Consider the following 15,886-nt stretch of genomic DNA (forward strand, 5'->3'; position numbering starts at 1 on the left):
CCAATAATGTCCGGAACACGATCCTCAATCATGGAGGACAAAATTTTGGCCAGCAATTTGGCGTCCACAGTCAACAGGGATATATGCCTGTCGGACCCACACAGCTCCGTGTCCTTGTCCCACTTCAGAATCAACAAAATCGTGGCCTGTGACATTGTCGGGGGCAGCACCCCTCTTTCCCTTGCCTCATTGAACATCCTCATCAACACCGGCTCCAATATCCCAGAGAACTTTTTAGAAAACTCCACTGGGTACCTGTCCGGCCCCGGGACTTTACCCGACTGCATGGCCTTCAGACCCTCCACTATCTCTTCCAACCCGATCGGGGACCCCACCCCTTCTACCAGCTCCCCGTCCACCTTTGGGAAATTCAGCCCCCCCAAAAAGTGCCTCATCCCCTCCGGCCCCTTAGGGGGTTCCGACCTGTACAGCCGACTGTAGAAATCCCTAAACGCCTTATTCACCCCTGCTGAATCTCCCACCAGGTTCCCATCTCCGTCATTTACTTTCCCTAACTCCCTGGCTGCCTCCCTCTTTCTAAGCTGCTGTGCAAGCATTCTGCTGGCCTTCTCTCCATACTCATAAATCGCCCCCCTCGTCTTTCTCAGCTGCTCCACCGCCCTCCCTGTGGTTAACAAGCCGAACTCTGCCTATAACCTCCGCCGTTCCCTTAAAAGCCCTGCCTCTGGGGTCTCTGCATATCTCCTATCGATCTGTAATATCTCCTTAACCAGTCGGTCCGTCTTTGCCCTGTCCACCTCCTCCCTATGGGCCCGTATCGAGATCAACTCCCCACTGACACCCGCCTTCAGTGCTTCCCAGACCACCGCTGCCACTCGCACATCCTTTCGTCAGCCAAAAGTCCCACATCCAACCTCCAGTGCGGGCGCTGGTTACTGTCTTTACTAACCTGCAGGTCAACCCAGTGTGGAGCATGGTCTGAGATTGTGATCGGCAAGTACCCCGTGTCCACCACCCCTGCCGGTAAGGTGCTGCTCAAAATAAAGAAATCCATCTGGGAGAACACTTTATGCACATGTGAGTAGAAGGAGAACTCCTTCATCCTCGGCTGCCCAAATCTCCGTGGATCCACTCCCCCCATCTGCTCCATGAACCCTTTTAGTTCCTTTGCCATTGCTGGCACCCTGCCCATTTTCGAGCCTGACCGGTCCAAGCCAGGGTCAATAACTGTGTTGAAGTTCCCTCCCATGACCAACCTGTGCGCGACCAGGTCCGGTATCTTCCCCAGCATCCTCTTTATGAACGCCACATCATCCCAATTTGGCATTCACTAATGCCACCTGCACCCCCTCCAGTTTCCCACTGACCATACTGTACCGACCTTCCACGTCCGAGACTATTCTACCCGCCTCAAACACCACCCGCTTATTGATCAGGATCACGACCCCTCTCGTCTTTGAGTTTAGTCCCGAGTGAAAGACCTGACTGACCCAGCCTTTCCTCAACCTAATCTGGTCAGTTACTCTGAGGTGCGTCTCCTGCAACATTACCACGTCTGCCTTCAGTCCCCTAAGATGCGCGAACACACGTGCCCTCTTGACTGGCCCATTTGATCCTCGAACATTCCTGGTGATTCCTGGTGATCAGCCTAGTTAGGGGGGGGGGCTCATTGCACCCCCCTTTCGCCGATCAGCCGTCCCCTTTTTTGGGCCCGCCTCCAGCCCATGCTCCGCCTCCACCGGTCCGCCCCCAGGCAGCCTCCGCCCCCAACCTCCTCTCTGTCCCTTAGCCCAAGCCCCTCCCTCGTCAGCAGAACATTTACCCCCCTCCCCCTCGTAGTAACAACACTCTGTAACCCAACCCCTTTAATAAACCAAACATATGCACACCCGCCACTGCGCTTCTGTGAGCTAGCCCGCCCAGCTACCTTGGTGGCCCCCATTCCTGGCGCCGGATTGTCTCCCACTTCTTGTTCCCTCCTGACCGCACCCCCCCCGCTAACCCTCAAAACATTTAAGCAGCATTTAGATGAGCGCGAGAAATGCCAAAGCACACAAGGCCACGGACCAAGTGTTGGAAAAATGGGATTAGAATAGATAGGTACTTGATGGATAGCGTGGACCCGATGGGCCGAAGGGCCTCTCTCTGTGCAGTAATAACTCTATGTTGCTATGACAACAGTATCTCCACACTGGAAATACTTTGCGGCCTTTAACACATCTGGGGCGTGCAGAGGTTGTGAAAGGCGCTATATGAATGCAAGACTTCCTTGCAAATAAATTGAACCTCACAGGCCCAATCCCTGGAAAGATCTTTTCTGTATCTATCATCGAGAATGACTCCGTGACTTTTCCAGTCTCTTTGTGTTTAAGGCTGAGTGGCTGCAATCATGAACACGATTCAGTTTCTGAATCTGGATCTTAGCCCGTGTTTCACCAGAGGCTCTGTATTCGGCAGCAAGTTCGGTCTGGGGCAGAGGGCAATGTAATATCAGTCCCCACCCTCCAACTCCTTCCTCCTACACTGCCAACACCCCATGGACCTTAACCTGGCAGCCAGGGTTCAATCCGCACTCCCTGTGTTAAACCGGGTTTCCTTCAACAGAGTACGGTGTTATTTCTGCCCGTGAAACAGTCACCAGGACAGTAAATAGCTTTTAGTAAGAATTATCGGAGTATTGTCATGAACCTCATCAGGAAATCGCGTAATTGAAGATGTTCAGGGAATCAGTAACATCTAAATTAAAGCCAGTTTTGAATCAGGAAGTGCTGAGTGTGAACATGGCTTCCAGACAACAGGTCCAGAGTTTGGCCGAGGAGACAATTTGTCCCATTTGTCTCGATTTCTTCACTGATCCGGTAACACTGGATTGTGGACACAACTTCTGCCGCTCCTGTATCTCCCAGTGTTGGGAAAAGAAGGAGATAAACTCCTGCCCGGAATGTAGAGAGGAGTTTCCGGAAAGAAACCTCAGGATAAATCGGGCCTTGGGGAATCTGGCCGAGAAAGCTCGAAAATTAAAGCTGAATCCGAAAGAGATGGAAATTAAACTTCACTGTGAGAAACATCAGGAAGAACTGAAGCTGTTTTGTGAAACTGACAAGAAATTGATCTGTGAGATTTGTAGAGATTCGCGGGAACACAGAGAGCACCGCTTCCTGCCGATTAAAGAAGCTGTTGAAATCTACAAGGTAAAGGGGAAATTCTTTTATAAACGGATGGTTTTATCACATTTCCTGGTTGAAAACTTTCATTCTGTGATTTTCTCTCCCAATCTCAGGATCAGCTGAAATATTCCTTAGATTCTCTCACTGCGAAGAAATCTGCGGTTCTACAAATGGAACAGAAACAGAAAGGGAAGATTTCTGAAGTTAGGGTAAGGTCTCCCTGTGCTGATTTTCTGGGATCTCGGTTAGTTTTGTTCCCTTTGTCGCGGGACATTAATTATGTTTCACATTTCATTTGGTAGGAACAGTCGAGCTGTCTGCAGACCCACATCACATCCGAGTTCAGTAAAATGCACCAGATTCTCACTGAGAAAGAGCAGCGTTTACTCAGAGATCTCAGGGAAGAAGAGGAGAGGATTCTAGAACCAATGGAGAAAAACCTTTGAGAGATTCAGGAGAATTTAAATTATATTGAGGAGAAACTCTCAAAGTTGCAGAAACAGATGGAGCAAAAAGACGAGCTGATATTTCTGAAGGTGAGGGAATATATTGGGGTCAGTTCAGTGAAACTTCACAGTCACAAAGCAACTGATGATAACTGAAATTAATATAGAATTTACTGACTGAATGGAAACAGAATTAAACTGAAATTGTTTCCCTTCCTGAATTGTTCTGCTGTTGTCTCTCAAGTGACGGCTCCTGCACTGTCTGCAGATTCCCGGGAATTTCTGTAACCTCCTGAGAATGAGTTTTCCTGATCTTCTTCACACTTGCTTTGTGATTATTTCCATGTTCCCCAAGTTTAATTTTCTCCTGGAACTCCCATTGTAATCCAGTTCCAGTTCCATGTTGTGAGTGTGTGGGTGTGTCTGGTACGGTGTGTGAGAGTCACTGTGTCTGTGAGCGGGACTGATGCTCAGTTCCAGTTTATTTGACTCTCCACAATCTTCCTTCCAAAATCCATGACTTTCCACTTCCGTGTGAAATCACATCTGCTCTGAGACTGCTCATTTCACCAGCCTGTCTAACTCCTCCTGAAATCTGTTACTGTCATCCTCACTGTTCCTCATTCATTTCTTTCAGGAGGAAGCTTGTCGGAAGAGCAGGTAGGACATGTTCTTCACTGAAACTCTGCAGAGTTTGATGTTAAAAAGCCTCAAAATTATGTTCTTATTTTTTATTATTTACTGAAACTCTGCAGTTTGATAAAATAACTCAGTAAAGTGTCCTTACGGATTTATTTCTTGGTTGTTGTCACAACTTTAAAGGTTTGTTCTTCGTACGCCAACATTTCCATTTATAATTCACACACAACTCCTTGATAATAACTATCTTTATGGCTGTGATTAAACAGTATTAGATTGTCTATAACTGTTCCACAATATTGTATAAATGACAAGATGTCAGGTAAATAATACAACCTGGTTCCCAGGCTGGAAGTGATCACTTGCCTGATGTTGGCTGTTAGTGTCTGTGACCTTCCGACTGACCCTGAGAGAGCCGCACGGTCCATTTATCCAAGGAATGGGTCATCCATGTCCCTGCATGAAGCCTGAGCAACCCAAGAAAGTCACACGTTAAAGGGAGTTCTATTTTTATTCTATAACATAAGCTGGCTCTGTGTCCTTAACAACAACAACATAGCGCCTTTAATGTAATATCAAGTCTGATGGAGGTTCACAGGAGCGTTAATAAGCAGAAATTGACACAGAGACACATCAGGAAATATTAATCCGGATGACGGCTGTCAATTTTCGAGAGAGTGATTGAGGAAGAAAGAGAGACAGAGAGACGGAGAGGATCAGGGAGGGAATTCCAGAGCTCAGGGCCTCGGCAGCTGAAGGTCCAGCTCCCAATGGGGGAGTGACTAAAATCAGAGATATTCAAGATGCCAGTAGAGGAGAGCAGGATTCTCGGCGGGTTGTGGGATCAGTTATTGCGGAGTTGAACATTAAGTTCCAGATTATTTAGTCTTTGTTCTACAAACTTTGGGTGCAATTTTACTAAATGGGAATAAATCCCACAGTGAGCGCGTGTTTCCCGGCGACTCACCTTTGATGAGGGGCCTCAACGAGGAATGTGTGGTTGAAGCCCAATGTAGCTCCATTTTGTACACTGAGGAGCTCTGCTCATCGGAGCTCCCTCGCCCCCAAGCGACCCCCAAACTCTTCCCGACACCCCCCCCCCCCCCTCCCCACAGGGCATCCTCGGCCCGATCGCACCCACACAAAAAATGTTTGCTTGGCAGTACCAACTTGGCAGTACCACCTTGGCAGTGCCAGGCTGGCACCCAAGTGGCACCAGCAGTGCCAGGGTGCCTGGGTGGCACCAGCAGTGCCAGGGTAAAACAGCAAGTGGACAGGCTAAATGTTTCTCTTCCCCTGTGATTTGTGATATCCCGGTAACTAATCTGTTATCAGACTGTGAACCTTTTTCAGGACCTGGGGGTTTCCATTCTCTGCCTTTGAATTTCCAAGTTCTCCCTTTCTCAATTATAGAAACGTGATTAATATTTCACTTTGTACATTTTCTCCATCATCAAAAATGCTGAAAACCTGACTTCCGGTGACTGGGATGTGCTCAGCAGTCACATATCAGGTATTTTTGGCCGAATTCAGCGCAAAAATTCGGACTTATTCTACTCCTGATCAGAAAAGGCAAAGAATAAGAGCAAAATGTCAGCAAGCAGTAGCTCAAGAGGCCGTCGGGAAGCCAGAAGTGGTGGAAAAGGGCTGGAGCAGCAAGTGAGACGGCGAACCCGACCACCCCCGAGAGAAGGAAACCGATGACCTGGACAATGCCACCTCCCAACCCCCCCCCCCCCCCCCCCCCCCTCCGCCCCCCCCCCCCCCCCGACCTGGAGAGGGATGGAAGACATTCTGAAGCAAGGAATTGACCGCGATGAAGGAAGAGATCAAAGTGGAACAGGGGGTGGTCAAGGTGGCCGTGACCGTGGAGCTGGTCACCATGTAGACGGCCCTCAAAGGAATGGGGAAGAAGCTGGAGGCTCAGGGGAATACAATCCAGAAGTTCGAAGAGGCATCAACCGGCCAGAGCGACAGGATCACTGCTCTGGAAGCAGAGATAGAAAGGTTGGTGGTGACCCAAGGGTGCCTTAAGGGGAAGCTTGAAGACCAGGAGAACTGGTCTCGGTGGCAGAATATTTGAATCGTGGGCCTGCCAGAGGGGATCGAGGGCAGAGACCCGACTGACTACGTGGCCCAGATGTTGAGCACCTTGATTGGAAGTGACAGCTTCCCTCAGCCACCGAAGATTGACAGGGCCGACAGGACACTCCGACTGAAGCACAAGGCCGGGGAGAAGCCAAGGGCCATAAATGGTAAGTTACAGGTACCAGGATCGGGAGAGGATCCTGCGGTGGGCTCGATAGTCCAAAGCGAGCACTTGGGAAAGACACAGAACACGGATGTCCCAAGACATTTGGACAGACCTGGCAAAGCGCAGGGCCGGGTTCAACCAACCAAAATCAGCCCTGTACAAGGACAGGCTGAGTGACATTCCAGAGTAATGAACATTATTCCCTCCCCCACTCCCGGCCACCCCGGCAGAGGCAGACGAGTTCGTGCGGACGAATGGCCCAGATGAAAGGCAAACAATGCAGCGATGGGAAAGGTGCAGGGAGAGAAAAGGAAAAGAAAAGTGATGACATGAACAATGTTTGTGCGGGACAGTCCTGCCTTGCTTTGAGAAAGAGCACGAGCTCACAGGGAGGAAGGGGCAGCGGAATGTAGGAGAGGGTGAAGAGGAGACAGAGAGGATGGCAACTGATTGGACATAAGGAAGGGGAATGATCAGCCCCGGGGGGGGGGGGGGGGGGCACACCACACTAACAGGGAAGGTTAGCGCCAGGTGGTATAAAAGTGACAGGGGTCGCTGTGCATGTCCCAGTGGGGAGGGAGTGCCTGGCGGGGGGAATGACAGGGATCAGGGGAAATGTGGGGGGGGCACAGGGGGTGCAGGGAGGGTAGAAAGGGGATAGAGAGGTAATTGGGACTGTGGGGTGGAGCTTAATGATAAGGAAGGGATGGGCTCTGGATTTGCTTCAGCAAGTCGGGTTCGGGTTGATGGAACAAGATGGCAGCGTAAGCAGCCACTTTGGAGGGTCCCTGAATAAAGAGAAACCCCGGAGTGCAGGGGCTCACCCACGTGGGTTGGCGGCCATATTGGGTGTCCCCTGGACAAAGGGAATTCCCAGAGCGCAGGGCCCCAGCCTCATGGTGAAAATGGCGACCGGGGCCATTTTGGATGGCCCCACAACAAAGCGAAACCCTGGAGTTCAGGGGCGTATTCACCAGGTAAGTATGGTGGATCCCGCAGGAGTGGAAGGCCAGAAACTGCCCCAACCAGGGTAGTCACCTGGAACGTTTAGGACCTTAACGGTCCAGTGAAAAGATCCGGAGTCTTCGCCCACCTGAAGAGTGTGAAAGCCGACATAGTCTTCCTCCAAGACACACACCTGAGGGAGATTGTGGGTCAGAAAGGGCTAGATGGGGCAGACGTACCATCCCTGCTATAGGATGAGGGATAGGAAGGGGTAACCATACTGATAATTAAGAGGACAGTGGGCGACATGATGGCACAGTGGTTAGCACTGCTGCCTCATGGCGCCAAGGCTCCGGTTTGATCCCGGCTCTGGGTCGCTGTCCGTGTGAAGCTTGCACATTCTCCCTATGTTTGTGTGGGTCTCACCCCCACAACCCAAAACAGCCAGAAGGGGTATTAGTCTCTCTGTAATCTAAAAACTGTAAATCGATCCTTTGGTGATTTAAAACTAACAACTGCTCTCAGTAGTGACTTTAACCTGATGTGCTTCTGTTAAAAGTTCTTTTTTAAATCTTATGGATTACTGAAGGAATATTTAGTGTGGTATTCTTTGGGGGTTGTTTTTGAATTAATGGTTAAGGTGTTCACTGTGTTTTTAAAAGGTTAACTTGAGTTCATAGAATAAACATTGTTTTGCTTTAAAAAATACTTTTCCATTTCTGCTGTACCACACCCGTAGAGTGGGCCGTGTGCCCCCCCATACCACAATCTATTAAAAGCTGTGGGTCAGGTGAACTCCATGATACACTTTGGGGTTCTCTAAACCCTAGCCCACCACACGAGTGCTGTACACCTTTGAGCAGCCCCCATCCCCGATGGGGATTTGGGTATGAAAAAATGGTTCCTTGACAGACTGGACATGCCAGTTTTGGGGACGACAGACTGGGGGGGGGGGGGGGGGGCTAGATGCACCAACAGAACTGGAAGAGGTCATGGAGAGCATCAACTCCAAGCAGGCGGGGAATTCGCTGGAAAATCCGATGGGTTCCTGGCGGACTTCTACAAAGGTTTCTCATTGGCTCTCACCCCGCACCTGCGGGAGATTCTTACAGACTCACTAATGTGCAGACTCCGCACAGACAGTGTCCCAAACCGGGAATCGAACCTGGGACCCTGGAGCTGTGAAGCAACTCTGCTAACCACTGTGCTACCGTGCTGCCCAGAAGACCAGACAGTCATTGTTAAGGGTAGACAGCTAACTGCGAACATCAGACGGTTGCAGCTTCTTAGTGGAACCAGATGAGACATGACTTTGGTTTAACAGACGTGTTCACCATGGCCCCCATCTGCGGCAACCACAGGTTTCCACCAGCCATGCCAGACGCCACCTGTAAGAGGCGGAGACAGGATGGGGGATATGAGTGGTTCGAATCATCGGGTCATAGAATTTACAGTGCAGAAGGAGGCCATTCAGCCCATTGAGTCTGCACCACCCATGGAAAGAGCACCCCACTCAAGCCCATGCCTCCACCCTATCCCTATAAACCAGTAACCCCTCCTCACGTTTTGGACACTAAGGGCAATTTATCACGGCCAATCCACCTAACCTGCACATCTTTGGACTGCGGGAGGAAACTGGGGCACCTGGAAGAAACCCATGCAGACAGGGGGAGAATGTGCAAACTCCACACACTGACAGTCACCCAAGACCGCAATTGAACCGGGGTTCCTGGAGCTGTGAGGCAGCAGTGCTAACCACTGTGCCGTCATGCCTCCCAAGGTTTCGGGTTTCTACACAGGGCACAGAGTTGCGACGTTAGGAGAGCTGACGGAGAGACTGGAACTACCGAACGGACACAAACTCTGACATTCACAAATCCAAAACTTTCTCCGCAAGGAGATGACGAGGTACCCGAGGACCCTGAGAGACACAAAGTTGGGGCAGCTACTGGACACAGACAGTCTGGAAAAGGGGAACTGCGGGGACATATACGGACAATGTTTAGAAAGGACATGCTCCCTACTGGACGGAAGGAGTGGGAAATGGGAGGAAGATTTAGAGACGGAAGTAGGGTGGGGCCTCTGGAGCGAAGCACTGAACAGGACCAACTCCACCTCCTCCTGATCAAAGCTAAGCCTCATGCAGTTCAAAGTGGCGCACAGAGCACACCTGACCAGAACCCGAATGAGGACATTCTTCCTGGAGGTGGAGAACAAATGCGAACAGTGCCAGGGAGGCCCAGCCAACCATGCCCACATGTTCTGGGCCTGCCCCAGACTTGCCGGGTTCTGGACAGCCTTCCGCGAGGTGATGTCCAAGGTGTAGGGTGAGGTTGGAGCCGAGAGTGGCAATCTTTAGGGTATCAGAACCACCAGTACTACATACAGGGAAGAGGGCTAATGCTCTGGCCTTTGCTTCCCTAATCGCTAGCCAGACAATCCTGCTCAGTTGGCGATCAGCAGCACCACCCACAGCTGCAGGACTGGCTGGCAGACAGAACAGAATTTCTCCATCTGGAGAAGATTAAGTACATAATTCGAGGGGCAGAAGAAGGCTTCAACAATGCGTGGGGGCCATTCATCAGCCCGTTCCAAGACAACGGGGGGGAGGGGGAACGTGGTGGGAATGCACAGGAACCAGCAGGGCCACAGAAAGCAGAAAGGAACGAGGGGTTGGGGGGCAAAAGGGTGGAGAGACCCAAGGAAACCCAAAGGGGAGCCCAGGGAGAGACTGACACGGTGACCAGAGGGCCCCTCACAAAGCTCTCAGAGTAAAACATACGCCGGGACAAAACATCTGTGGTGAAAGGAAGGGCCCAGGATAGGACCCGGAGACAGCAGAAAAGGGGAGGGGGAGTGGGGGGCAAAGGGGCGTGGCGGGGGACTGCTGAAAAGGATAATATGTGTAAATTATAATTGTTTCATCCATTTCTTGTACAGTGTAAAAATGCAAACTTTAATAAAAATATAATTTTTTAATTAAAAACTTGAGCATTTACATACCTTCTAAAATCTTCTAACAGACAAATTTATTGCACCTTTTTTGTTAAATGCAGGATTAGTGAGGAGGGTAACACACTCTCAGTATCTGCTGCCGCCCTGCCTATCGGAAAGTTCAAAGGCCCTTTACAGTACACAGCGTGGAGAGAAATGATCAACTCCATTAACCCCGGTAAAACTCTTCTATTCATTTTCCTGATTTTAAATCCAGTTGTGACGGGACTAAAGGGTCTCCAAGGTCCCAGATTAAATATTCACTTTGCCGCTTGTTAATCCTCGGGAGCCTCTCCCTTCTCATATTTTACTCTCTGTGGGTTCCTCTGGGTGAGTGTCTGAAGCCATCAGCACCGTGTGTCAAAGCAGTGAAGGGATCTGTATAACCAGAGGAATAGAGCACCAATCTCAGGATGGGAAACCCAATTTGTAGAGGAGACTGGACTGGTCCCGTCTGTCATTCTGGGGAACATTTTTTATCATCGTTTATCCGGAAGACATTCAGACATTAGAGAGCAAGTGTTAAACGGCAGAGAATCTGGTTGGTGGAATTGGACACCTTGATCAAGAGGCGGGGCTGCAGAAACTGTGAGTCTGCACTGGATAAGGGAGGGAGTGTGGTGATCTTACTGAAATGTTCAAGGTTCAAAACATAGAACATAGAACATAGAACAGTACAGCACAGAACAGGCCCTTCGGCCCTCAATGTTGTGCCGAGCCATGATCACCCTACTCAAACCCACGTAAAACAGAAGGGAGAAAGTAAAAATCCACAGGTTTAACACAGTCACAGAGTCCAGATCAAAGTAGGTATAGTTTTAAATCTAGAATAGGGAGTTTGGATTGAGTGAGGTTGATGTTTTGAGTGACTCCATTGATGGAGCAGGTAGTGAACCAGTGAAGCCGCTGCTCACTCTGTGAATTTGCTCAGAGGCCCAGTCCATTCTGAGGGCTGATCTTCAGAACAATATCACTGTCCACTTTCCCACGGGTTTGCAGTGTGGGAAGATGTTCTGTGGTTCCTGAGGAGGGGACAGGAGACAGGAAATCCTCCTCTGACTCCGGTGAGGGGGGTGGGGGGGTGACATGAATATACAGCGGGGGTGAGAGAGGGAAAAGAGCGGCGAGCAGCAGTAAGAATAATCTCACCTCCTGGTCACAGAGAAATCATTACAACTTAGGGGAAAAATAGATATTGAACTGAAAAACTGCCCTCATTCCGACAGTGTGACCCAAAATGCTTCCGAACCAGTGGAATATTGTTGAGGAACAGTCACTGTTGTAATGTAGGACATTAGAAAACCAATTTGTTAACAGCAAGATCCCAGAAACAGTGTTGGCCAATCATGGAGTTTTCTGTTTTGCTGATGTTGTTTGTGGTATAAATATTGGGCAGGACATGGAGAAAATGAACTCCTCACATCATTTCTGATGGAGTTTCCGGAGGTCACTTTCAGACTAGTGATTCAACCATTCCACAGACTGTTCCTCTGGGTGGGGCATCACCATCCAGTGGAGGATCTAGATTGTATTGACTCCCCATCTGAATCAAATGTCTCCAGTTTGTGTCGACAATGAGGCTCCTTCTTGTGTTTAGTGTGGGAACACTGGATACATATTTTGCAGCTGCTACATAACTGCAGAGGGTTTGGTGACATTAGTGGGAGTTGGGTAGTAAGTACTGAGAGTGAGTTTGGTCTCCTTGCTCCGTTTACTGTGTAAACCTGGAGGATTCTGAAATGTAAATCACTATACAAGTGTTAAATTGAGGGTGTCAATAGTAAGCGCTGAGTTTTTGCCTGAAGAATCTGGGTCATTGCCTGTGAGGCAGGATTGGATTTGGACCAGCAAACGGCAGGTCAGAATGGCCTTGAAGGTGGATGGTAAGGGAGCAATCCCCACCCTCCCTCCAGCTTTGTTATCAGGGGAAGCCAGGGTCACCTTGTCTACACTGGACAGCCCAGACTTTGTTGAATCTGTGGAAAATCGGGCCTGATCATTCCCATGTTCACCACACCACATTCCCACCTGTCTCCTGCGTGCCCCTGACAGACACCTTGAACATCCGTAATTGCAGACAATCGAGTTGTAGGGGTGGGGTGCGGGGGTGGGGGGAAGAGGTGGCGACACGCAACGTGAAATTGGTGACCCCAGAGGACATTAAGGAACTCAAACGGGATTACAAAAAGGTGGATGCCTTTGGAACTCCTCTTTGAGGTCCTGGTACCTGGGGAAGCAGTCAAGTGGAAAATCGAGATGGTGTTTATCCTTAGAGGTGTTCAGAGGGTGAGAGAGACAAAAGGAAATGTCCTGACTCGAGAAAAGCAAATAGAATCTGTTCCTGCTGCTGATGATCAGGGTCATTGATTAGTAGGTTTGCAGACGACACAAAGGTCGGTGGAATTGCAGATAGCGAAGAAGACTGTCAGAGGATAGAGCAGGAATTAGATCATTTGGAGACTTGGGCGGGGAGATGGCAGATGGAGTTTAATCCGGACAAATGTGACACAGTGCATTTTGGAAGGTCTAATGCAGGTGGGGAATATACAGTGAATGGTAGAACCCTCAAGAGTATTGAAAGTCAGAGAGATCTAGGTGTACAGGTCCACAGGTCACTGAAAGGGACAACACAGGTGGAGAAGGTAGTCAAGAAGGCATACGGCATGCTTGCCTTCATTGGCCGGGGCATTGAGTGTAAGAATTGGCAAGTCATGTTGCAGCTGTATAGAACCTTAGTTAGGCCACACTTGGAGTATAGTGTTCAATTCTGGTCGCCACACTACCAGAAGGATGTGGAAGCTTTAGAGAGGGTGCAGAAGAGATTTACCAGGATGTTGCCTGGTATGGAGGGCATTAGCTATGAGGAGCGGTTGAATAAACTCAGTTTGTTCTCACTGGAACGGTGGAGGTTGAGGGGCGACCTGATAGAGGTCTACAAAATTATGAGGGGCATAGACAGAGTGGATAGTCAGAGGCTTTCCGCAGAGTAGAGGGGTCAATTACTAGGGGGCATCGGTTTAAGGTGCAAGGGGCAAGGTTTAGAGGAGATGTATGAGGCAAGTTTTCTGCACAGAGGGTACTGGGTAGCCTGCAACCAGCTGCCGGAGGAGGTGGTGGAAGCAGGGACGATAGTGACATTTAAGGGCATCTTGACAAATACATGAATAGGATGGGACTAGAGGGATACGTACCTAGGAAGTGTAGAAGATTTTAGTTTAGTTGGGCAGCATGGTCGGCACGGACATGGAGGGCTGAAGGGCCTGTTCCTGTGCTGTACTTTTCTTTGTTCTTTGTACTTTTGTTTGTCAATATCAAGGAAGGTCTCCAAGAGGTGAAGAGTCAGCATGTCAGACAGATGAACTTAGCGCTTGGATAGTACTTGGAACTATGATGTTGTTGCCATTACAGACATCTGGTTGTCGGAAGGACAGGATTAGCAGCTAAACATTCCAGGGTTCAGATGTTTCTGGCGGGATAGAGGGGGATGTAAAAGGGGTGGAGGAGTTGCGCTACTGGTTAGGGAGAATATCACAGCTATACTGTGGGAGGACACCTCAGAGGGCAGCGAGGCGATATGGGTAGAGATCAGGAATAAGAAGGGTGCAGTCACAATGTTGGGAGTTCACTACAGGCCTCCCATCAGCCAGCGGGAGATAGAGGAGCAGATAGGCAGACAGATTTTGTAAAGGAGTAAAAGCAGCAAGGTTGTTGTGATGGGAGACTTTAACTTCCCCAATATTGAATGGGACTCACTTAATGCTAGGGGCTTGGACGGGTCAGAGTTTGTAAGGAGTATCCAGGAGGGCCTCTTAAAACAATATGGAGATAGTCCAACTAGGGAGGGGGCTGTACTGGACCTGGTTTTGGGGAATCAGCCCGGCCAGGTGGTAGACGTTTCAGTCGGGGAGCATTTCGGGAACAGTGACCACAATTTTAAGAATTTTAAAGGACAAGGATAAGAGTGGTCCTCGGGTGAATGTGCTAAATTGGGGGAAAGCTAATTATAACACTATTAGGCAGGAACTGAAGAACCTAGACTGGGGGCTGATGTTCGAGGGTAAATCAACATCTGACATGTGGGAGACTTTCAAATGTCAGTTGAAAGGAATTCAGGACATGCATGTTCCTGTGAGGAAGAAGGATAAGTACGGCAAATTTCGGGAACCCTGGATAACGAGAGATATTGAAGGCCTCGTCAAAAAGAAAAAGGAGAGAGACTCCGGTGGTGGCTATGAGGAAGTAAGTCGTACACTTGGTGGCTCCCACTCTGGCTGGACTTTTGGACCTTTCCCCTGACTTTTTCTCGATTTTCAGCACTGAATTTGAAGGCAAGGGCAATTGGGCACCTGTTCCACACATTGGTGTATGGAACAAAGAACCAGAAGGACACAAAAAGGTAGAAATAGGAAGACAAGGAAGGGCTGGGTTGAGGCTGCAGCAGAAGACAATATGACTGATGACCGGACCCTCTGGTGTGACGGCCCAGCCATCAACGGAACAGTTGATGCAGGTCATCCAGGATGGCTTTGCTAAGCAGAAACGGGACTGCCTAGATCCAATAAAGGAGTTGATCGATCGGCTGGAGCACAGACTGGACGCCCAGTATCGGGCGACCCAGAAGCTGGAGAAAGTGCTGGCGGATCAGGAGGAGCACCAAATGGTGGTGGAGCTGGAGGATCAGCAGAAAAGGTTTCTGGAGAAGGTAGAGCTGGAGAACAGGTCCCGCCGGCAGAACTTAAGAACTGTTGGTCTCCCGGAAGGGGTTGAGGGAGTTGGTGCTGGTGCTTATGTCGCGAGTATGTTCCAGAAGCTTTTGGGGGATGGGGCTGTTCCCCGACCATTGGAGGTGGACAGGGCGTACAGAGCGCTGGCGAGGGTGCTGCATGTGGGGGACCCTCCAAGGGCGATGGTGGTCAGGTTCCACAGGTTCCTGGACAAGGAGTGTGTTCTCCAGTGGGCCAAGCGTACGCGGAGCTGCAAGTGGGACAACAGCATCTTGCACGTTTACCAGGATCTGAGCGTGGAGGTGGCCAGAAAGAGGGCAGGTTTCAACCAAATCAAGGCAATCTTGTTCAAGAAGCAGGTGAAGTTTGAACTGTTAAACCCGTCGCGTCTTTGGGTTACACACGAGGACCAGCACCATTATTTCGAGATGCCCGAGGACGCGATGGACTTTGATAGAAGGAAAGGGCTGGTGCCGAACTGAAAACTTTTTGATTCAAGTTGCAACTGTTTGAGTGATGTTTGTATGTTTGTCCTGTTTTTTCCCTTCTGTATTGGAGTTCTGATGGAGAAGGGGGAAGTAAACGTTATTCAGTTTTTGGGTTTTCTGTGTTTTGGTGGGGGTGGTTGGCAGTGCCTTTACTTTGTATTACTTTGAATTGCACGATTGTGGGGGTTTTCTTTGTGTTTTTTTAATTGGGCGATTGTTTGGGGATGGTTTGATGAGAGAAGTGGTTTCGATGAGCCGCGGGGGGAGT

At 49.7% G+C, this 15,886-nt stretch overlaps 1 protein-coding gene and 1 long non-coding RNA gene across 2 annotated transcripts in view; both read left to right on the plus strand.

Annotated features, from left to right (window-relative positions):
• LOC119976467 overlaps positions 1-15,886 on the plus strand; it is a 223,851-nt gene that overhangs the window by 99,118 nt on the left and 108,847 nt on the right. Inside the window, 1 exon segment of the mRNA XM_038817005.1 lies at positions 2,676-3,152. Within this exon segment, the coding sequence (XP_038672933.1) occupies positions 2,676-3,152 (477 nt within the window).
• LOC119975750 lies at positions 3,270-4,235 on the plus strand. The gene is made up of 3 exons (XR_005462792.1): positions 3,270-3,337; positions 3,431-3,664; positions 4,212-4,235. It is a non-coding gene; the product is annotated as an uncharacterized LOC119975750 (long non-coding RNA).

The sequence above is a fragment of the Scyliorhinus canicula genome, chromosome 13 (genome assembly GCF_902713615.1).
Source record: "Scyliorhinus canicula chromosome 13, sScyCan1.1, whole genome shotgun sequence".
Taxonomy (NCBI): Eukaryota; Metazoa; Chordata; class Chondrichthyes; order Carcharhiniformes; family Scyliorhinidae; genus Scyliorhinus; species Scyliorhinus canicula.